We start from the raw sequence: 25,308 nt of genomic DNA on the forward strand, positions 1-25,308 counted from the left end.
CTATATGGGAGAAAATGCATGATACAAAGTGTGAGATTTAAAAAGCTAAAACTGTGCAGCCACTATGGAAAGCAATATGGAGGTTCCTCAAAAAATTAAAAATAGAATTACCATATGTTTCAGTAACTCCATTACTGGGTACATACACAGAGAATACAAAAACACTAATTTGAAAAGATATATGTACACATATATGTATTGCAGCATTATTTACTCTAGGAAAAATATGGAAGTAACCCAACTCTCCATTGATAAATGGATAAAGAACATGTGATATGGATTATTACTCAGCCATAAAAAAATAAAATTTTGCCATGTGCAACAACATGGATTGATCTACATGGCATTATGCTAAGTTAAATAAGTCAGAGTGAGACAAATTCAATATGATTTCACTCATGTGGAATTTAATAAACATAACAAATTAAAAAAATGTGAACAAAAACAAAAAACAGAGACATATAGAACAAACTGGTGGTTTCTGGAGAGGAGGAGGTTGGCGGGATCAGTGAAATAAGTGAAGGGAATTAAGAATACACTTATGATAAGCATTGAGTAATGTATACAATTGATGAATCACTATATAGTACACCTGAAACTAATATAACACTGTACATTAATTATACTGGAGTTTTAAAATAAATAAAACTACAAAAAAGTAAAGTGTGTTTCTTCTACACAACAAAAAACATTTTTACTTTTTTAATATGAAAATTATTGTCAAATTGGTTTCCATACAACACACAGTGCTCATCCCAACAGGTGCCCTCCTCAATACCCATCACCCACACTCCCCGCCCTCCCACCCCCCATCAACCTTCAGAATGTTCTCAGTTTTTAAGAGGTTTGGCTCCCTCCGTCTCTTTTTTTTTTCCCCTTCCCCTCCATTTTTAAAATTAAAAGCCAGAACTGAACGTAAGTCATGATGAGAGATGACTCTGTATACATTAAAAAATGACCTAATAGGGGCGCCTGGGTGGCGCAGTCGGTTAAGCGTCCGACTTCAGCCAGGTCACGATCTCGCGGTCCGTGAGTTCGGGCTCACGTCGGGCTCTGGGCTGATGGCTCAGAGCCTGGAGCCTGTTTCCAATTCTGTGTCTCCCTCTCTCTCTGCCCCTCGCCCGTTCATGCTCTGTCTCTCTCTGTCCCAAAAATAAATAGACGTTGAAAAAAAAATTATAGAAAAATCTGGAACTCCAAATATTGCCTTTTAATTTTGCATAATATCATCTACACATATATTTGGCTATTTAAAGATCAATATTAATAATAGTTTGCATCTATATACAGTTTACATAAAACATATTTAATATATAATATCAATTAAACATCAGAAAATTTCTACAAAGTAGTTCAAACTAGGCTTGAATCTTTGAAATAAGTATATATATATATTACACTATGTACAAGACACATTTATTTTATATCTCTACGATATTATATATCATAGATAAAAACAAACAGAAACACAGAATAGTTTTTACATAACAGTGACTACTACATTTTTCTATTTTATTCAAAATTAACAAAATAGAGTAGTATATTTGGCACTGAATCAACAAATAATGCTCATTGAGCTCATATATTGTTTCTGGCTATATGATAGTTTCTCTAATACACATTATCTAAATTAGTTTTCCCAGTAATTCTAAAGGAATTGAAAGTTGTCTCATTTGGCAGATAAGGAAAGTGAAATAAGTAGAAGTTACTATCTTGGGCCATTCACATTAGTAATGGTGGAGCCAGAGTTCAAGACAAAAGTTTTCATTATAAGCTAATGTTTTTTTTTTTTTCAACGTTTATTTATTTTTTGGGGGTACAGAGAGAGACAGAGCATGAATGGGGGAGGGGCAGAGAGAGAGGGAGACACAGAATCGGAAACAGGCTCCAGGCTCTGAGCCATCAGCCCAGAGCCTGACGCAGGGCTTGAACTCACAGACCGCGAGATCGTGACCTGGCTGAAGTCGGACGCTTCACCGACTGCGCCACCCAGACGCCCCTAAGCTAATGTTTTAATACACTAGCTTACTTCAGGATACAATGTTTCAAACTAGATTTTTTAAGTAAAAAAAAAATTCCTGATTCTGTTTTAAGAAATTACATTTTTTAAATAATACTTGTACTTGAGATGTATTTTATGGCAGGAAAGGTACTTTTTATAATGATATTTGGTTACTTTATGTGTGCTTAACATTTGCCATGTGAGGGCTGATACAAATGTTACCAATATTGGTAGAAAATAAACGATTATTGGTGTTTGCAAAAACAAACTTATTTTTTTAAGTTTATTTAAATTCTAGTTAGTTAACATACAGTGTAATATGACTTTCAGAAGTACCATACAGTGATTCAATACTTCCATAAAGCACCCTGTGCTTCACAAGTGCACTCCTTAATCCCCATCACCAATTTAACCCATATCCCCATCCACTTCCCTTCTGGTAACCATTAGTTTCTTCTCTAGAGTTAAGAGTCTGTTTTTTTGGTTTACTTCTTTCTATTTTTTTTCCTTTTGCTTGTTTGTTTTGTTTATTAAATTCCATATATGAGTGAAATTAAATTTTGTCTTTCTCTGAGCAACTTGTTAGCAAAATACTTAGCTTAATACTCTTAGCATAATACTCTAACTCCATCTATGTTGTAAATGGCAGGACTTCATTCTTTTTTAAGGGTGAGTAATATTCCATTGTATAAATATGCCAAAACTCCTTTATCCATTCATCAGTCAATAATTTGGCTATTGTAGATAATGCTGCTATAAACATTGGTGTGCAAGTATCCCCTTGAATTAGTATTTTTGTATTTTGAGGTAAATATGTAGTAGTTCAATTGCTGAATTATAGGATATTTTTTACTTTTTGGGGAACCTCTGTACTCTTTTCCAGAGTGGTTGCACCAGTTGCATTACCATCAACAGTGAAGAGGGTTCTCCTTTCTCCACATCCTCATCAACACCTGTTGTTTCCTGTGTTACTGATTTTAGTCATTTTGATAGGTGTGAGAAAATATCTCATTGTAGTTTTGCATATCCCTGTTGATGAGTGATGTTGAGCATCTTTTCATGTGTCTGTTGGTCATCTGTATGTGTTCTTTGGAAAAATGTCTATTCATGTTTTCTTCTCATTTTTTGATTGGACTTTTTGGGGGGGGTGTTGAGTTTTACCAATCAACAAAATTAAAGGGCAAGCTACAGAATGAGAGAAGATATTTGCAAATTACATATTCAATGAAAAATTAGTACCCAATATACATACTTTTCTTAATGTCCCCAATATCATATTTTTCCTTTTCCTATTTTTTACATGTTTATTTATTTTTGAGAAAGAGCAAGTGGGGGAGGGGCAGCAAGAGAGGGCGACATAGAATCTGAAGCAGGCTCTGTGAGGTCAGCACAGAGCTCAACATGAGGCTTAAACTCACAAAGTGTGAGATCATGACCTGAGCTGAAATCAAAAGTCAGTCACTTAACTGACTGAGCCACCCAGGCACCCCCTCCTTTTTCTATTTTTTTGAATATAATTTCAGGAATCATTCTTCAAAATCTGAGTACAATATTAGAAATAAAGTCTATTACATATTAAGCTTGCTTGATTTTTTTTTTTAATATGCAATTTATTGTCAAATTGGTCTCCATACAACACCCAGTGCTCATCCCAACAGGTGCCCTCTTCAATGCCCTCCCACCCCACATCAGGGATAAATGGTCTTAGAGCCCATTGTTATGGGATTAGTCTTCCCCATATGAGTTCTTTGGTGTGAGGGCTCATTTCTCTGCCCTCTCTGTGCAGGCAGCTCCATTGCTTTTCTGGGTAACCTCCCTCCATATTTCTGACCTTCATAACATTTCATATGCAATCTCTTTTCTCTATTTAGTTGTGGAGTTTGATCTATTATCCTCTGGATTGACTTGGATGTGGATGATATCTAGTTGTAAACATGGGATGGGGTCAGCTCAAGGGTGTCCTACTTTGCCATCTTCCCAATCTATTTCCTCATTAGCTGTTGTTTGAGATCCTTCAGTACTTTAGCAAATATATCCAGGTCCCATCAGGAAAGTTGAATTTTGCTTCATATCTCCCTCTAAATACTTGACCTATGACACTTAACTGTGAGACTATTTCCTAATCTTCAAAAGGAAGAGATTGAACTAGGTAGTTCTGAAATGTCTTTGTAATTTTAGCATATTTTGATTCTTTACTACCTTAATATTATTTTCTGAATTTGTTTGCTGATATTTTTTCAATGATATCATACAGATAGCATTTGGTTGAAAAAATGCATAGATATTGGAACTTTCTATCTTTTCTATGAATTAAAAATATGTGGGAACTCTTGCTCATTAATTGTCTTAGTGTCATTGCATAAGACACATTTTATCTGGAATTCTGCCTATAACATATTTTGCTGACTTTTGTTTTTCACAGTACAAATCTATATATTGTTCACAAAAATCTACTACTTGCACTACCAATAATTAAACAACAAATAATTCAATAATTGTCATACTCAGGATCCAGTCTGGATTAATAGAGTAGTTGATGTAAATTCTGGACACTTTTCCTGATACGTCTTGGGTTATGAGGCACTCAACCCTGGCAGTCCTTTGGTTTATTTAAATCATTCCCATCATATTTTCATCCTAGAGTTACCCTTTGATGGTGGGCAGGTCATTGAAGGCCTGGAATTCTGTAAAGCTAAAAATGGCAAGAAAATCTCTGGGATCACCTATATAATGTACAAATGTATATCTTCAATTCTGAAACTAAAGCAATTTCTTTCAGATTATTTCTTTGCCATAATTTATAGATGGGTAATGTAGTGAAATGTTCACTTCATTTGGAGTTTTCCATGCATTGTAAAGAGTACAGAATGGCAAAATAGAAACTTATTGATTATCCCAATACCTAACACAGTTAGATATTCTAGGCTTTACTTACTTCCCCTTACACCTTTCATAAGGGTAAACCGTACCCTTTAGAATCAGATTCTTGTGATGATGGCAGTGATTTTCTTTTTACCACAACTAATATATGTCTTATTTTCCTTGATTTGTATTTGCATGGGAGAATAGATTTAATTGAATTCTAAAAGGCTGTGTTTTAGTTTTTTTCATTTTTTCAAAATTTTATTTAAATTCTAGTTAATATGCATATGCCTGCAATAAACACTGTGTTTTAAATTGGCGAGTTTTTTTTCCTTTTTGGCCCATGGCACCAGTGCACCAATAGATGGTTAGGAATTTAGGCAGTATATACAAATAATTAAGTTGAATTCAGTAGATATCTTGGAGGACATTACTGAAGTATGGCTTGTTCCATTTTTAGTATACATTTACCTATATATCTTTATGATACTGCCTGGTATAGACTTCCTAGGAGAAACAATTTCAAACTTAAGAACTCAAATTTTCTCTTTGAGTTTTTTTATTTCTACCTATTTATACCATTATACAGAGTTTTAAAAATAATTGCTTCATATCAATACAAAAGAATGTAATTATACTACAGGGGGTGGTATACATTCAGAGGTTTCATGCCATGTTTTCATTTATTTGGTCTCTCAATGTAAAAGCATAAGGAAGGCAAAAGGTGGAAAGAGAATCTGAAATAATCCCCCCCCCATCTTTCCCCCTCGCTTCTAAGATAATTCTCACAGCCAAGTCAGTTCATCCTTTAGCAGGAGTCCCTAGAGTAATACTCACTGGAAAGTATTTTCATCAAGTATTTCACAGATTTTCTTCTGACAATATTATTTTAGATGGAATTTAATATACATTTAATGATTTTTTTGAGTATTAAACTGTCCATTGTAAGATGAAGTAATAACAGGAGTTGAAAATTACTTTGCTAAAGGATATTATTCATAAATCAGACATGGGTTTTCTTTTGGCTTGTGCTATGCAGAACAGACCTGTTAAACAAATGTATACAGCTTTCAGTTACATTAAGAAATGGTCCCCATTATAAAAGGAATGGTTCTGATTTTAGGTATAACAGCTGCAGCAATGGCTGAGGCAATGAAGCTGCAGAAGATGAAGCTTATGGCAATGAACACTCTTCAGGGAAATGGAAACCAAAATGGGACTGAATCAGAGCCTGATGATCTTAATTCTAATACAGGTGAGTATCTTCAGGATTACAAGGCAGGTGAGTCTTACTAAAATATTCTGAGATTGAAAAAAAAAATTAAAAAAAAATATTCTGAGATTGGAGAGAGGAGGGATGAGGGAGAGAAGAGAGAATCACTTGTATATGTTGATTAAAAGCAGTTATTGCAGAAGGATGCTTAGCCCTCTCTCTAACTAGTACAGTGAAACTAGAAAACCATTACAGGTTATAATTACATTTCAGGAAACATTCAGTTATCTTCATTTTTTTGGTAGTGGAATTAATTACTAATTTTTATAGTGCTATTTTATCTTCTGCCTGTGAAAGGATGTTCCCTTCAGTTTCAGCCTATGCTTCTTCAGCTTTCTCTAAACAATCTGCCACTTAGAGGCATGTCTGAGAATCCACCTTGGCTCAACTGCAGTCACTTTAGGTGGAGTGCCACCTCCTTAGCTAAGTAAAGGTGCTGGCATACTTAGGTCATTGGAAGGGGCTAAGGAAAAGAGGTAGAACAATTAGAAAAAAAGAAAAAAAGGAAGGAATAGAACAGAAAGAGGCCTGTGGAGTCGAATATACCCTCTCTTCTTGCCATTTGTTTTTCCTCCTTTACCATGTGATAATTATACTTTGGTTTTGATCATAAGACCACCCCTCAGATCTCTTTTGGAAGTAACTTGGATTTTAACTATCAACATGCATTAACGGATGCATAAATAAATGAATAAGTTTTAATTTTAGTGGAAAATGAGAAAGGGCAACCAAAAATGGTCTTAGGAGCCATAGATTTCCAATCTAACTCTGCAGCTAAATTCAATGTAATGTGATAGACATATTGGTAGCAGTATTATCTCTGTTCTTTTAGGCTCCTAAAAGTGTAAGCATGGTGGAGTTTATCTTGGAGGGGAAAGATGTTAATTAAAGAGGGAAATAATTGACTCAGATCAGTAGAATAAACCTCCTTGACTTTAATATAGCATAGCTCTAATCATCTAAAATTGAAATGATCATGGCGAACTATAGAGTGGGAGTTGTTCTTCAACCAGTTCTCACATTCAGGAATCAATGGAAAAAAATGCATTCTTTTACTGAATTTGTTTTAGCTGGAAGCAACACATAGATAATACTAAAATTAAAACTAAACAAAGAACAATAACAACACTAAGTTATCAGTTATTAGGTACTAAGTATCTCCCATGTTTCTTCTTTAGTTCCAAACATTTTTTATTTAGATATAATTAGCATATAACATTGTGTATGCTTAAAGTGCGCAATGTGTTGGTTTGTTATATATTGCAATATAATTAACATGATAGTGTTAACTAACACCTCCATCACGTCACATTATTTTTTGTGTGTGTGGTGAGAAACGGTAAGGTCTAGTATCTTAGCAACTTTCAAGTGTATAATACAGTATAGTTAACTATAATCTCAGTGTTGTGCAGAATTTATTCATCTATCTTTTGTGTTACTTAATTCTTACCAAATTTCCAGAAGGAAAAGCATTTTCAATACTCCCATATGCAGATCAGGAAACACAGGCACAGTATGTTTCAGCTTTGCTCATATTCAGGAAGATAGAAACTAGCAGAGCTATGTTTCAGTCTCCTGTCCGGTTAAGCCCAAAATCTGCTTTATTCATATTATTCCTCATCTTTAATGCTGTTTTGTAGCAGATATTTTATTTTATCAAATTTTTCAGAAAAAAGTTGTTTTTATGGTGAGGAGACACTGATAAACTGATAATCAGTTTACTAATCTTAACACCTCTTACCTCATACTAGCTTTCAAATCTTACAGTATCTTAGAAGTGACCAACATTTGACAGGAAATATCTTCTATATAAAAATTTTTGTACCAATAAAAATTACTGGGAGTTCAAGCAGTAATTTCTTCCATGTTTTTCTAAGGTATGCCATATTATGAAAAATATTTTGGACAAAAATTTTATGTTGTTCCTTTTTTAACAAGATAACAAAAATATTTTGATAAATATACTGGTAAACTAATTTCTGAATTGATAAGTAGTTAATTTTCCTGACTAAATATAATGTGGCCTACCTCCAAATATCTGTCATTGTGATAAAACAAAGTATTAGGTTCCCATTTATGTATAATGTTATACTTGGAGCTATAGAAATGGAATTAGAGTAGTCACTGTGTTTGACCATGCAGAGATTGAAATCTATCTGTATCTTGACGTAATGAAGGTAAGTAGGTATAAAAAATAATGATAATGATAATGATAATGATGGTGATGATGATGATGATGATGATGATGATAGATATTTAAATGAAGAAGTCCCTGAGAATTTCTAAGTCTATAAATGAGCACTGCTGCCATGTGCATACCCGAACACTAGATTCTGTTATCAAGAAGGATCCCCATGGCCATAACTTCCCCATATAGGGGAAGGGAGAGCAGGAAGACTTCAGCAGTATTTGCCGCTAAGGACTACAGCAGCTCTCTTTGTCACCACAGACACCCACAGATTTGTCTGCCAAACAACCTCACATTCACTTCAAAAGGTAACCTCACCTGATGGAATTTCACAAAATCAACACTGCCCTGCCCTCCTCATTCCTAGATCTGGAGCTGCCATTGCACTCTCCTAAGGCCAAAGCTGCCACACCTCAGCCAGCCAATGTCTTTGTAGCCACCTGCATATGAAGGTCTTTTCCCACTGAAGTGAGTCCATAAGGTCTGAAAGAGCTGCCTATTGCCTCAAATGTGCAGACAGAAATGCAAACTCATATAGAACATGAAACATCGATAACTATCACAACCAAAGGAACAAAATAGTTTTTCACTAACTGACCCCAAAGACATGGAGATCTATGACTTACCTGACAAATTTGACAAATCCAAATAATAATTACATAATAATTGCTTTATGAAAGCTGAATGAATTATAAGACACAATTAAGCAACTCAAGGAAATCAGTAAAACAATACATGAACAAAATGAAGAGTTCAACAAAGAGATAGAAATCAATAAGAGAATCTAGCAGATTCCAATCTGGAATTGAAAGATTCAATATCAGGCATGATCAATCAGAAGGAAGGAACTGTGAACTTGAAGATAGGTCATTTCAAATTTTCCAGTCAGAGAAGAAACAGGAAAAAAGGAAACAAAGGAAAGAAAACCTACAGGATTTATAGAATGTCAGGATTTATTGTTTTTCTTCTACTGATAAATGCATTATTTGAGTCCCAGAGGGAGAAAAGAGAAAGAATGAGGGGAAAAGTTTATTTAAAGAAATAATGAATGAAAAAAAATAAATCTAGGGAAAGAAATTAACATCCAGGTTAATGAAGCTCAAAAATACTCGGGCTGCTGGGTGACTCAGTCAGTTAAGCATCCAACTCTTGATTTTGTCTCAGGTCATCATTTCACAGTTTGTGAGTTCAAGCCTCATTTCAGGCTGTGTTCTAGCAGTGCAGAGCCTGCTGAGAATTCTGTCTCCCTCTCTCTGAGCCTCCTCTGCTCACGATCTCTCTCTGCCTCTTTCTTCCTCTCCCTCCCTCCCACTCCCTCTCTCTCTCTTTTTCAAAAATAAACTTAAAAAATCCTTAAATATTATCGATCCAATGAAGACTACAATGAAACACGTTATAATCAGATTATCAGAGGTGAAGGACTGGGCAAGAATTTTGAAAGTAACAAGGGAAAATCAATTTCTTATATATGAAGAAATCATAAAATATAAGTGAATTTCTCAGCAGAAACTTTGCAGGACAGAACAGAATAGGGTGATATATGTAAAGTACTAAAAACAAATTTCATGCCAAAAATACTGTAACTGGAAACATTGTATTTTAAAAAATATAGAAGTATCCAACTATTTATTTCAGCTCATGTCATGATGTCACAGTTTGTGAGTTCAAGCTCCCCATATGACTCTGCACTGACAGTGTGGAGCTTGCTTGGGTGTCTCTCTCTCTCAGACCGTCACTCTCTCTCTCTCTCGCTCTCTCCCTCTCTCAAGATAAATAAATAAATAAATAAATAAATAAATAAATAAATATTTAAAAATAAATAAAAACAAAAAATATAGAAGTAATAAAGTGTTTCCCAAATAAACAAAAACTGAGGGATTTCATCATCACCATTAGAATTGCCTTAAACACATGCCTAAGGGAGTTCCTAAAATTAAAATTAAAACACACTAAACATCAATGTTAAATTATAGAAATGCATAAATATCACTGGTAAAGCTAAATATATAGATAAATGAAGTTTAATGTACTACTGTAATGGTGCATAAATAATTTTTAAACCTAATATAAAATTACAAGATAAAAAATTGTTAATGAATACATGATATAAAAAGAAGCAAACTCTGACTACAGAAAGTATGTGGGAAAGTAAAAGTGGAGAGTTTTTTATGTAATAGAAATTAAATTGTTATTAACTTAAAATAAAAATTGAAAGTACATATTTTATACACACATACGTTAAACAGAAAGTAAAAAGCTATGATAGATACACAAAAGATAAAGAGAAAAGGATCAAAGAAAATCACTCATAAAACAACCCAACAAATATCAAAGAAAGGCGGCAAGAGAGGAAGAGAAGGATAAAACAAGTATAAAACAATAACAACAAAACTATTAACAAAATGGAAAGAGTAAGGCATTACCTATAAATAATTAATTAAATGTAAATGGGTTAAACTCACTAATTAAAAAGCACCAAGTGGCCGAAAGGATTAAAAAAAAAAAAAAGATCCAGCCAAGTGGGATATATTCTAGGTTTGCAAGTGTGGTTCAATATTAACACAACAATCAATGTGATATATCACATTAACAACCCTGGGTTTGGCATCAGCTGTTCATCCTTTATGGAAGAAGATGAGTGCCCAAAATTTGTAGACACCATGTTCCTTACCTGAATGGCCTATACGGCAGTGTGAGTTCCCTGTGGAAGAAGACCTGCACACAAAAATAGTTGTGTGCTTTGTAGAGCAGACCAGGATGGCTCTGATATCCTCAGCAGAGACAAATCCCCTCTGGCAAAGTACCAGATCCACCTTGTTAAAATTGTGCACCCCACCCACGATATTCAAGAGCAGGAGATGTAGTTGACTTTCCTAACACAGAGAAACAGATACAGAGAGTTAGACAAAATGATGTAGAGGAATATTTCTCAGATGAAAGAATAGGACAAAACCACAGCAAGAGACCTTAGTGAAATGGAGGTAAATAATATGTCTGATAGAGAATTTAAAGTAATGATTATAAGAGGAGGGAAAGGGGAAGTGGCAAAGGAGTAGGAGGAATCTTGTTTCTTCTAGTCCCATGAACACAACAAGACAACAATCAAATAATTCTAAATACCCCAGAAATCAACCTGAAGACTGACAGAACAAACTCCATATCTACAGGGAGAGAAGAAACCACGTCAAAGAAGGTAGGAAGTACAGAGACATGGTTTCTGGGAGAAACAGGTTGCAAGTGCTGAGAAGGGGCAGGAGCTGTAGTCACAAATAAAGGTGAGATATAACAGAGCATACAGGGGAATGCACAAGGAGAATATTTCCCCAAAGCCATTAGCTGAGAAAAAGAGAGGAATTGATTTTCATGAGTTCTTGTAACCATCAGGGCTTAAAGAATGGAGTTTTAAATGTTAGTGAGCCGGAGTGGCTCAATTGGTTAAGCGTCCAACTGTTGATTTTGACTCAGGTCATGATATCATGGTTCGTGGGACTGAGTCCCATGTCAGGCTCTGCACTGACAGTGTGACCTTCTTGGGATTCTCTCTCCTCCTCACTCTCTGCCCCTCCACCAATTATGATCTCTTTCTCTCAAAATAAATAAATAAGTTTAAAAAAATCAGTGGACTTTGCTTGGATACAGCCCTGAGGACACTGCCTTATTCCTGGACAGAAAGCAGTCAAACAATCTGTGAGCAGAAGTCATGGACACGGTGATATGAAGTAGGCCTGGGAAACATAAGCAGGAGACTATTCCCTCCTTTGAAGTGCATCCCTGAAAGGCAACATTCTAGAAGTCTCTCTGGGAACAAAGAAAGTGGTTAGCTTCATTTCCCTCCCTTGGCCCTCAGCATATAGACAGAGCCACAGACTTGAACCAATTCAATGCCCTCAGTGGCTGCCTAACTTGCTTAGATCAAGTACCACAATCCTTTCCTCTGGACAGAATTCCTCTATCAGTCAAGACTCCCTCAGGGGGCCTCTTCACCAGAAGACTAGCAGAAAACCCTGCCTAAACCATGCCTCCTGACCAGATGTTCTTCAGGACTTCAGTTCTAGTGTAAGTAGTTCAGGATTCATTTCACAAGCATATCAGAGCACACCTAATTAAAACTCTCCACATTCTGGTCCGGGACCAAATATTTCCCACTGCAGTCAAAGAGAGTCTCTACAAACAATTGACTTGAAGGATGGAGCAGCCAAAACATAACAGCAGGGGGAATGCAACACATACCAGAAATACTCCTTAAAGTGCCAGGCCCTAGAAACTATATGTCCTCCTCTTCACAAAACCATTACTCTCAGGAAAAGGAAACATAATGGGCTTTTCTGAGACAGAGAAGAAGACAGAGACTTAAACAAAATTCCAAGATGGAGGAATTCATCCCAAATGAAAGAAGAAGATAAGGTCGCAGTCAGAGATCTGACCAAAACAGATATAAGTAACATACTTGATGAAGAATTTAAAGCAAAAGTCATAAGGATACTCGCTGGGCTTGAGAAAAGAATGGAGACTCAAGGGAATCCCATACCACAGTGATAAAACTGTTAAAAAAGAATCATTTAGGAATGAAAATGCAATAACAGTTTGAAAACAGGCTTGATGCAAAGAACACAAGGCTGGAAGATGTGGTGGTATGAATAATTGTTATAGAAGAGAAAATAATGGAAAATGATGAAGCTGGACAAAAGAAAGAAAAATCGTGGAAGACAAGAATAGACTTAGGGAACTCAGTGATTCTATCAAATGTAATAGCATTTATGTTATAGGAGTTCCAGAGGAAGAAGAGAGAGACAAAGGGCCAGAAAATTTATGTGAGGAAATAAAAGCTGAAACGTCCCTAATCTGGAGAAGGAAACAGATCCAAATCCAGGAGGATCCAAAATCAACAAAAGTAGACCCACAGCATGGCATATTGTAATTAAATTTGCAAAATATAGTGATAAAGAAAAAGTCTTAAAAGCAACAAGACAAAAGAAGTCATTAACTTACAAGGTAAGGCACATAAGTCTAGCTGGAGATTTCTCAACAGAAACTTGGCAAGCAAGACAGGAGTGACATAATATATTAAAGTGATAAATAAGAAAAAATCTTCAGCCAAGAATGATCTATACAACAAGGCTATCATTCAGAACAGAAGGAGAGATAAAGGGTTTCCCAGACACACAAAAACTAAAGGAATTTGTGACCACTAAATAAGTCCTACAGAAATATTAAAGGGGACTCTTATTGGAAATGAGAAACCAAAAGTGGAAAGAAAATAACAAAAGAACAGAGGAAATCTCCAGAAATAATGACAAAACAGGTACTAAAATGGCACTAAAAACATCTATCAATAATTACTTAGAATGTAAATGGAATTACTGTTCCAATCAAAAGACACAGTGAATTGGAATGGGTCAAAAAAAAAAAAAACAACAAGATGCAACTACATACTGCCCACAAGAGACTAATTTTAGACCTAAAAACACCTGCAGATTGAAAGTGAGGGGAAGAAAAAACATTTACCATGAAAATGGACATCAAAAGAAAGCCAGAGTAGCAATATTTCTATCAGACAAAGTAGACTTCATTTTTTGAAGGTGGTGGGGGGACAAGTGAGGGAGGGACAGAGAGAGAGAGACAGAGAGAGAGACAGAGAAAGAAGCGGGTCTCACCTGAAGTGGGGCTCATGGTCACCCGATATGGGACTCAAACTCATGAACTGTGAGATCATGACATGAGCTGAAGTCAGATGCTTAACTGACAGACCCACCCAGGCACCCTAGACTTTATTTTTTAAAGAGGTTTACTTATTTTGAGAGAGAGAGAGAGAGAGAGAGAGAGAGAGAGAGGCAGAGACAGAGACAGCAAATGAGTGGGGGAAGGGTAGAGAGAAAGATACAATCCCAAGCAGACTGCATGCTGTCAGCACAGAGGTGGTGCTGGATCCTAGGAACCATGAGATCATGACCTGAGCCTAAGACAAGAGTCAGATGCTTAACCAACTCAGCCATCCAGGTGCCCCCAGACAAACTAGACTTTAAGCCAAAGACTACAACAAGAGATGAAGAAGGGCGTATCATAATTAGAGGGACTATCCAACAAGAAGATCTAACAATTGTAAATATTTTGCAACCAACATAGGAACAGACAAATATATAAAACAATAACAAATATAAAGTGAATGATTGATAATAATACAGTTATCGTAGGGTACTTTAACTTTCCGTTTACTTCAATGGACAGACCATCTAAACAGAAAATCAACAAGGAAATAATGGCTTTGAAGAACACACTGGACTAGATGGACTTAACAGATATATTCAGAACATTTCATTTTAAAGTAGCAGAATACATTTTCTTTTGAAGTGCACATAGGACTTCTCCATATTAGATCACATACTAGGTCACAAATGAGGCCTCAACAAGTAAAAATAGATACAGATCATATCATGCATATTTTTGACCACAATTCTATGTAACTTGATGTCAACTGCAAGAAAAAAATTAAAAGATCACACAAACATGGAGGCTACACACCATGCTATTAAATAATGAATGTGTCAACCAGGAAATAAAAGAAGAAATTAAAAAAAATACATGTAAACAAATGAAAATGCAAACACAGAGGTCCAAAACTTTTGGGATGCAGCAAGAGTTGTCCTAAGAAGGAGGTTTATAGCAATGCAGACATATAGGAAATGGATAAATTCCTAGAAAAATATAAACTATGAAGACTGAAATAGGAAGAAATAGAGAACTTAAATAGACTGATAACCAGCAAAGAAATTTAATCAGTAATCAAAAATCACCCAAAAAATAAAGTCCACGGCCAGATGGCTTCAAAGGTGACTTCTACCAAACATTTAAAGAATTAATACCTATTATTCTCAAAATTCAAAAAAAAATAGGAAAGGAAGGAAACTTCCAAATTTATGCTCTGAAGCCAGCATTACCCTAATAACAAAACCAGATAAAGACTGCTGAAAAAGAGAACTATAGGCCAATATCCCTGATGAATGTCTATGCAAATATTCTCAATAAAATACTAGCAAACAAAATCCAATATTACATTAAGAATAATTTCAAAATAGATGAAAACTAAAATGTAAGACTTGAAAAAAGAAAATGTAAGAAAAAAACCTTCTTAACATTGATCTGGGCAATATTTTTTTTGGTTATGACACCAAAAGCACCAGCAACAAAAGTAAAAACAGACAAATGTGATTTCCCAAAACTAAAAAGCTTCTTTCTATACAGCGAACAATCAACAGAGTGAAAAGGCAACCTATGGAGTGGGAGAAAATATTTGTAAACTACATATTTAATGAGGGGTTAAAATTCAAAATATATAAGAAAATCAAATAATTCTATAGCCCAAAGAAACCCCAAATAATTCTGGTAAAAATGGGCAATTTACCTGAATAGTCATTTCTCAAATGAAGACATGCAATCACCAACAGTTATTTGATATGGTGTCCTACTTCACTAATCATCACAGAAATGCAAGTCAAAACCACAAGATACCATCTCATACCTGTTAGAATTGCTATTATCAGAAAGACAAAAAGATGACAAATATTGGCAAGGTTTTAGAGAGAGGGAATTCTTGCACACTGTTGATAAGGCAAATTGGTACGACCATTATGGGAAAGAATATAGTGGTTCTTCAAAAAATTAAAAATAGAGCTACCTTAAGATCTAGCAATCTCACTTCTGGGTATATATCCAAAGAAAATGAAATCAGGACTTCAAGATAATATCTACATTTCTGTGTTCATTGCAGTACTGTTCACAATAAACAAGATATGGAAGCAATTTAAATACCTTTCTAAAGATGAATAGATAAATAAAAGTGTGATATATACTGGCATATTATTCAGCTGTAAAATATAAAAATCCTTCTATTTCCAACAACATAGATGAACCTGGAGGATGTTAAACTAACTGAAAAAAGCTAAATGCAGAAAGCCAAATACTACATGATCTCACTCACATGTGGATTCTAAAATAGTCAAACTCATGGAAGCAGAGAATAGCGGTTACCAGGAGTTGGAGGGTGGGAAAATGAAGAGATGTCAATCAAGGTATACAATATTTCAGTTATGCAAGATTAATAAGTTTTGGAGATATAATGTACAACAATGTGAGTATAGTTAACAATACTGTATTGTAGACTTGAAATTTGCTAAGATCTTATGTATTCTCACTACAAAAAAAGTAAAAAAAAAAAAAGAAAATGCTAACTATGTTAGGTGATAGGTTAATTCACTTGATTATGGGATTATTTCACAATTTATATGTATATCAAATTATCAAGCATATATCTTATATATTTTTTGCCAATTATACTTCAATAAACGTGGGAAGAGTCTGCATAAATGACATCTCTACTCACTGAAAAATAATAATCTACAGTTTTAAAAGTGATCTTTTGCAAATGGAAATTTATATCAAGAATTTTAGATCTGAAATTTGTTTGATAATCCAAGGAGTAGTATGTCCTTGATGCTTTTTGGGTATCCTACTTCAGGCCTTAAATTGTTTGAGATCACACACTGGGCGTGACTTCTCTTGTTTTGATTTCCATGGTTATAACCTTTTGATTTATTTCAGTGCCTTCCAGAAAGGGAAAGAAACAGGTAGATATTGACAAGGGAGCTATCAGTTAACAGCATTTAGGGTCTTGTTACTATTTATGGGCATGGTATTTCTGAATGTTTGTGGTTCAAGTAGAAATGGGAAATCAGACATTCAAACCAAAGGTAAGCTAGGTATTGGAGGATCACTAAGGCTCTATTTACAAGGTAAGTACTAGATCCAAGTCAAGAAAAATCAGTCAGTGAAGTAATAATATTCAATCAAGTGGGTTGTGAAGATACATTTCACAGGAAAACATATTGCATCTTTCATATTATTTGTGTGGCGACCTAGATTCTGAACATTCAATTATGATCTAAGTTGGTTATTTTTAGCTTTGGTTACACAGAATTCCAGTGGTATAGTTGAAGTGACTAACAAATGATAGACATTTCATAAAGGTCCAGTATGTGAGTGCAATGAACAGTGTGGATAATGACCATTAATAAACCACTCCATTAGGGATTAGAGTAATTCTTGAATATGATTATTTACTAAATCAGTTTTCATCCACAATGTATAACATTCCAATAATTAAAAAGGCAATACTATGGGAAGAAAAGTAAAAGAATAACTGGCCTTCAAAAGCTTATGATCTAGGAGAAGAAATATAAAAATTAATCAATATATAAATGACTATACTCTGAAATGGAATGGATTGAAAACAATGAAAGGAACAAAGTGTTGTGAGAATATAGAGAAAGAGGAAATTTCTTATGAATAAGAGAATCAGAAAGAAATTAAAGTGTAGGATGAGACATTTTAACTGGTCTTTGAAGGATGTGAGAAATGGGAAAATGGATGGCCTTGAATGATGTAAGGAGATTATACAGTGAATTCTCCAGGACATTCATTTTCAAATTGTGGTTCTCAGATCCCTCATCCTTTCTCTAGGAGTTGGATAAGAGTTGTGGATTTGGCTTGAGGAAATATTATGTTTAATAACTGGGAAGTTTTGATTAATTGAATCCTTAGATTAGCTATAAAGCACGTGTTACAGTCTTACTGATTAGTATTTTTAAAATTAAATTTTAGAGTACTAAGTAATTTTAACTAATTAAGTGCCACCCCATCATTCTACAGATGATGCTTGGAGGAGAAATGGGCTTAGTTTTGGTGACACAGCTAGATAATGAAAGAGTTGACACTGATCTTTCTGTTACAAAGTTATGCTCCGATGTTTGAAATGATTTTCCAGTATAGTATAAAGAATGTAATGGAATTTCTTTCATTAACATTGAGTCTCAATCAATAAGCCTAGATATGGAGATGTAGCTGATAAATGAGACTGTCCTTAATTTGGCCTGCCCAAAGTTCTGTTTACAAGGTAAATCCCAGACCTCTGTTCAGAACGTGACCTGACCTCACAATCTACTGTGGGCAGTACTATTTTGACAATATCTCTTATGGGTTTTCTTTCTTGACAGTATTTTTTTCTTCTAAATTAAGTGTGATGCAGAAAAGAAATTTTTGTAGTTCTGAAATTGGGTCCAATTAATGATGCCTTAAAATATGCTAGACTTGCAAATATTGCAAATAATGGAAAATGATTTAGAAATTTCTATAATTTTTAAAGTATAAGCTCAAGGACTTAGATCTCAGCTCTCAAATCAATCTGACTAAATGCTCTTATTGTTCCCTACTGGGCAGGATTTGTTCTTATAAGGTAAGTTTTTAAATAGAAATAAATACTCTCTCTTCTTCCCACTTATCTGTGGTCATGTGAACATTTTAACTTAGAAAAAGATTTTTGACACTTATAAACCATTTTAACAGTGATCTATATAACCAGAAAACTCAAAGAAATGAAGTTTTTTTTAATTTCAAAAAGAGCATGCTCTGTTTTAAATGCCACATTGTGACAAGCTTCTGTTCAGTTTCATCATTGTTATCAGTTGCTAAGTCCTCAGAGATAAAATTAAGGCAGCTGTAAAAACATATAATGTTCAATTAAATTTTTGTGTTGGTGTTAATATGTTTATCTGTCTCATCATTTAAAACAAATCATAATTTATTTTCTCTGCACATTCCTCATAACTTCTTATTCCAATCCCTACATTGCCTGCTTGACTCTTGCCATTTATTTGTGGATATCTTGTCTTTTGTTTGTGGTAGGTTTTGTCAAAATGTGGAATGAAATATCATTTTCTTCATATTTACACTCAACAGGAAAATGTACAGAGATGTAACATTTTCCTAGAGGGTATGAAATCAGCCATTGCAGATTATACTCTTCAAAACACAACTAGGATAGTCATAAAGCACATATTCCATAACAAAATGTAATTTCCAAGTTTATTGACATATCTTGAAATAAGCAGGTCAGGAAGCCTGTATTTAGTTGATATGTTTGAATGTGAGTTAATAGGAATTTTCCTTCTGTTAATTCTTATATCACCTTCTGTTTGGTTAAAATTGGTATTTTTGGATGATTCTGAAAGAGAAGAGATAGGAAAGAGTGAAAATAGAATTAATAACATGAAACTTAAAAAGGAAAAACAAGCATAGACTTTAGAAAATTCTTAGGCAAAAACATTTTCTCTTTTAAAAATAGACCTATAGTTTCTTTGATTCAAGATTTTGTTTAATAGCTTCTATAATGGCTGCACCATGACTTTGCATCAGGATTTCACTATGAATAACAATCTGTTCATGTTTCATTTAGCTCCAATGAGAAATTCTGTATTTTATTGTTTTAGGAAATTAGTCTGTGTACTATTGCTCCTGGAGCTTTATAATGAATCACTAAATGTTATGGCTGTGGGGAGTTTGTGGGAAATATATGCTTGAATTATTATAATTATAGCTGTCAAATCAGAAATATAGTTATACAGCAGCAGGTCTTTTTATTCTTTTACTATAACAAAGACTTTGAGGGTTGCCTATTAAGAAATAAATGGAAGTAGAAACAAATGGAGTATTTTTCAACTACATTGCTTATTTCAGGAAGAACTGTGCACAGTGATTTCCTCTGGAGAATCCACAATGATAACCATGTAAATCTTTATCCTCTGAGTCCCTGCTTGCTCTGATTTGTATGTTGGTTTATCTTCTGAGCAGATGTTGAATATTTTACCTTTTAGAAAATATAACTTATTGTGGAAAGAATCAAAGTATATATGGTTGATTAACCTGCAAAGTTGAATTAGAAAATTCCCAGTTACCTTCATTCTTTGTTATCCAAACACCTCATTATATAGGAGTAAAATGTTTCTAGAGAATCAAATGAAGCATGCTTTTTTATTTGATCCTGATTCAAGGAACTGTTTTTGGCTTTTCTCATAGAATTGTAATACTTTAAGCATTCTACCTGTCTTACTTTCATGCCTATCTGACTCTTGATATCATCTCAGGTCATGATCTTGCGGTAGTGATCTCTTGGTCTTGTGATGAAGCCCCATGTGGAGGTGAGCATGGAGCATGCTTGGGATTCTCTCTCTCTCTCTCTCTCTCCCTCTCCCTCCCTGCCCCCCATTTGCACTCTCTCTTTCTCTCTCAAAAATAAATACACTTTTTAAAAAAGAATGTAAGCCAGAATAACCCATTTTTTAAAAGTAATCTCTACACCCTACATGGGGCTCAAACTCACAATCCCAAGATTAAGAGTCATGTGCTTTCCCAACTGAGCAAGCCAGGTGCTCCCAGAACCCATTTTAGTTTTAAAGACCCTTCTCAAAACTTATTCCAGGCATAAGCAGCTCTGAGTAATGGAGAATTATTATGTTTACTCTTAATAAATCACGTAGCAGATTAACAACTTGTTCTGTCAGTGTTATTAAGGCAGTTTGTATAAAACCATGTTCAAGTTAAGCCTAAGCATTATCTCTTTTTCACAATGAATTGTTCGAAATGATGTGATCTTTCCTTATAGATCTTATTTTTCCAGCTGTAGTCATTCTGTGTCTTTATTCTTAATACTTTTCTCCCATCCTGCCCCCAAGTAGACTATGTTTAAAATTTTTTTAATGTTTAGATTTGAGAGAGAGAGAGAGAGAGAGAGAGCGAGCACAAGTGGGGGAGGGGCAAAGAGAGAAGGAGACACAGACTCGGAAGCAGGCTTCAGGCTCTGAGCTGTCACCACAGAACCCAACATGGGGATCAAACTTATGAACTGCAAGATCATGACCTGAACCGAAGTCTGATGCTTAACTGACCGAGCCACCCAGGTGCCTCTCTTTAAAAAAAAAAATAAGTTTATTTATTTATTTTGAAAGACAGAGTGAGCAGGGAAGGGACAGAGAGAGAGAGAGAGAGAGAGAGAGAGAATTCTAAGCAGGCTCTCAGTGCAGGAGCCCAGAGCCCAATGCAGAGCTCAAACCCACAAACTGTGAGTTCACGACCAGAGCTGAAACCAAGAATCAGATGCCCAACTGACTGAGCCACCCAGGTGCCACCCAATTAGATTATCTTTAGACCAAAGGGCAGAACTCCATGTCTTTAAATTTTTTTTTGAGTTTATTCATTTGTTTTGAGAGAGAGAGAGAGAGCACGCCAGAGGGATAAGGACAGAGAGAGAGAGAGAGGAGAGAGAATCCCAAGCAGGCTCCACACTATTAGCACAGAGCCTGATACGGTGCTCAAACTCACAAACTGTGAGATCATGACCTGAACGAAAATCAAGAGTTGAATGGTCAACCGACTGAGCCCCCAGGTGTCCCTAGAACTCCACTTCTGAGGAAGGATCTAAGTAGTGTTGAATTTACTATCTTGGTTCCTACATGTTATGCTCCTTAAGAATTTCTGTGTTTTTATACATTAATTTTAAATATGTATTTCTGCTACAGTTTTGTTCTGTGATTTTGAACAAGTCCCTTTCTATTTTTGTACTGTAATTACAATGAAGGAGTCTGAAATAATCATTATGGTTTTTGAACTCTAATCGTCATTCTATGATACTTGAACATCTTTTTTCTGTCCCTATTATCTGCTTGTATTATTTATACTTAATGGATGCTCTCCTGAATCCAATGATCTGAAATTCCATCATTTATTTCTTTAACATTTTTAAAAAAATAATGTTTATTGTTGAGAGAGAGAGAGAAGGAGAGAGAGAAAAAGAGAGAGCATAGGTGGGGTAGGGCAGAGAGAGAAAGGGAGACATAGAAGCGGAAGCAGGCTCCAGGCTCTGAGCTGTCTGCACAGAGCCTGATGCGGGTCTTGAACCCGCTGAAGGCAAGATCATGACCTGAGGCGAAGTTGGACACTTAACTGACTGAGCCACTCAGGTGCCCCCCCAATTTTTAAAAATGTTTATTTTTGAGAGAGAGAGAGAGAGAGAGAGAGAGAGAGAATGAGCAGGCGAGGGACAGAGAGAGAGGGAGACAGAATCTGAAGCAGGCTCCAGGCTTTCAGCTGTCAGCATAGAGCTTGACATGGGACTCGAACCCGCTGAAGGCGAGATCATGATCTGAGCCAAAGTCAGACGCTTAACTGACTGAGCCACCCAGGCACCCCATATCATTTATTTCTTATTGTGTCTTACATTTAGCAATGTAACTTCAGATTCTGAACTCATTGTCAGAGTTTTGGTCTAGTGTCACTTGGTTAAAATGTCCTATGTTTGTTTTCAGGACACTGATACAAACGTTTGTCTGCCCTTGGGATCTAGGAGATATTTTGTATCATTGCCCCAAACTGACATTAATCCATGGATGATCATTCTTTGAGTGCTCCTCTCCTGCCTTCTGGGAACTCTCTCTAGCCCTGTGACCTGCCTGGATTTTTCACACTTTATTGATGAGCCAATTGTTTAGATTGGTCTCAGAAACCTTGACAAAGTCAAAATAAATTACATCTATTGCTTCCCCTCTATCCTCAGGCTGTCATTCTGTCAAAGAAGGAGATTAGATTTATCTAACAAGTCTTGATCTTTAGGAAGTTATACTGGGTATTACCCACCATACAGTTCTCTTCAAGGTATTTTCAAATTGATTTGCAGCATCTTCTAGGAAACACATGTTTTCCTTACAGATGAAATGCAAACAGGTGAAAAAAATAAATGCCAACAGGTGAAAAGCAACAGAAAAGGATAATGTAAGCAATAGCTCTTGAACTAGACCAAGAAAAATAAAATTTTAATTCCTTTATCTAAAACCTTTGGAGGAATTATTGTAAATGAGTTGTTATGTATATGTTACTTGGGAGATTGTGTTCATAAATGGTTTTTACAATAGCTGACTATTGGTATATTTTATTTTTAAAAAGGTCATTTGTAGGGGCGCCTGGGTGACTCAGTCAAGAGTTGGACCCTTGATAGACTGAGCCACCCCGGTGCCCCTGGCGACTGCTAGTCTAATAATTCATTGTACTGTATGAATTTGTCTATTTTAGACATCTTATATAAGTGCAATCCTACAAAATGTGACCTCTTAGGTCTGGATTTTTTAACTTGACAAAATGTTTTTATGGCTTTGTAAGTTTCTAATTCTAGTTAATTAACATACATTGTTATATTAGTTTCACGTGTACAATATAGTGATTCAGCAATTACATACATCACCTGGTGCTCATCATGACAAGTGTTTGACTTAATCCCCATCACCTATTTAACACATCCACTAATCACTCTCTCCTCTGGTAACCATCAGTTTGTTCTCTATAATTTAAAAAAAATGTTTATTTACTTTTGAGAGAGAGAAGAAAAAAAATGCATGCGTGTGAGGTAGGGGCAGAGAGGGAGACAGAGGATCTGATACAGGATCTGCCCTTAGAGCAGAAAGCCGAATGCAGGGCTTGAGTCCATGAACCATGGGATCATGACCCAAGCTGAGTGGAAGTCAGATGCTTAACTGACTAAGCCACCCAGGTGCCCCTGTTGTCTATAATTAAGAGTCTGTTTCTTGGTTTGCCTCTATTTCTCTTCTTCCCTTTGCTCATTTGTTTTGCTTCTTAAATTCCACATATGAGTGAAATCATATGGTATTTGTCTTTCTCTGACTTATTTTGCTTACATTATACTGTCTAGATCTATCCATGTTGTTGCAAATGGCAAGATTCCTTTCTTTTGTCTGAATAATATTGTAGTGCATATGTATACATCACATCCTCTTTATGTATTCATCAGTTGATGGACACTTGGCCTACTTCCATATCTTGATTAGTGTAAATGATCCCGCTATAAATATAGGGGTGCATGTATCCTTTTGAATTAGTGCTTTTTTATTCTTTGGGTAAATACTGAGTAGTGCAATTGCTGGGTCATTGGGTAGTTCTATTTTTAACTTTTTGAGGAACTCCATACTGTTTTCTAGAGTGGCTACACCAATTTGCCTTCTCGCCAACAGTGCAAGAGGGTTCCCTTTTCTCCACATCCTCACCAACACTTCTCTTTTTTTTTCTAAATATAATTTATTGTCAAATTGGTTTCCATTCAAAACCCAGTGCTCATCCAAACAAGTGCCCTCCTCAATGCCCATCACCCACTTTCCCCTCTCCACCACCCTCCATCAACCCTCAGTTTGTTCTCAGTATTTATACTAAGAGTCTCTTATGGATTGCCTCCCTCCCTCTCTGTAACATTTTTTCTCCTTACCCTCCCCATGGTCTTTTAGTAAGTTTCTCAAGATCCACAAATGAGTGAAAACATATGGTATCTTTCTCTGCCTGTCTTATTTCACTTAACATAATACCCTCCAGTTCCATCCACGTTGCTGCAAACGGCCAGATTACATTCTTTCTCATTGCCAAGTAGTATTCCATTGTGTATATAAACCACATCTTCTTTATCCATTCGTCAGTTGATGGCCAACAGACACATGAAAAGATGCTCAACACTTCCTGTTCGTTGTGTTCCTTATTGTTGATTTTAGTCATTGTGACAGGGGTGAGGTGATATCTTATTGTAGTTTCGATTTGCATTTCCCTGATAATGAGTGATGTTGACCTGTGTCTTTTTCATGTGTCTTTTGACCCTCTGGATGTCTTCTTTGGAGAGATGTCTGTTCATGCCTTCTGCCAATTTTCTAATTGGATTGTTTTTTGAGTGTTGAGTTTTATAAGTTCTTTATATGTTTTGGATACTAAACCATTGCCATATATGTCATTTGCAATTACATTCTTCCATTCTATATATAGGTTGAATTTTAGTTTTGTTTATTGCTTCCTTCACTGTGCAGAAACTTTTTATTTTGATGTAGTCCCAACATTTTAGTTTTTCTTTTGTTTCCCTTCCCTTAGAAGTATGTCTGGAAAGAAGTTGCTATAGCCAATGTCAAATGAATTACTGCTTGTTTGTTTTCTAGGAGATTTATGGTTTCAGGTCTCACATTTAAGACTAATCCATTTTTAATTTATTTTTGCATATGGTGGAAGAAAGTGGTTCACTTTCTTTCTTTTGCATGGTGCTATCCAGTTTTCCCAACATCA

At 35.4% G+C, this 25,308-nt stretch overlaps 1 protein-coding gene across 1 annotated transcript in view; it reads left to right on the forward strand.

Annotated features, from left to right (window-relative positions):
- DACH2 (dachshund family transcription factor 2) overlaps positions 1-25,308 on the forward strand; it is a 305,011-nt gene that overhangs the window by 160,242 nt on the left and 119,461 nt on the right. The window contains exon 4 of the mRNA XM_032592066.1: positions 5,988-6,119. Coding sequence (XP_032447957.1) covers positions 5,988-6,119 — 132 coding nt within the window. The remainder of the gene's footprint in view (positions 1-5,987; positions 6,120-25,308) is intronic.

Source organism: Lynx canadensis, chromosome X, assembly GCF_007474595.2.
Source record: "Lynx canadensis isolate LIC74 chromosome X, mLynCan4.pri.v2, whole genome shotgun sequence".
Lineage (NCBI taxonomy): Eukaryota > Metazoa > Chordata > Mammalia > Carnivora > Felidae > Lynx > Lynx canadensis.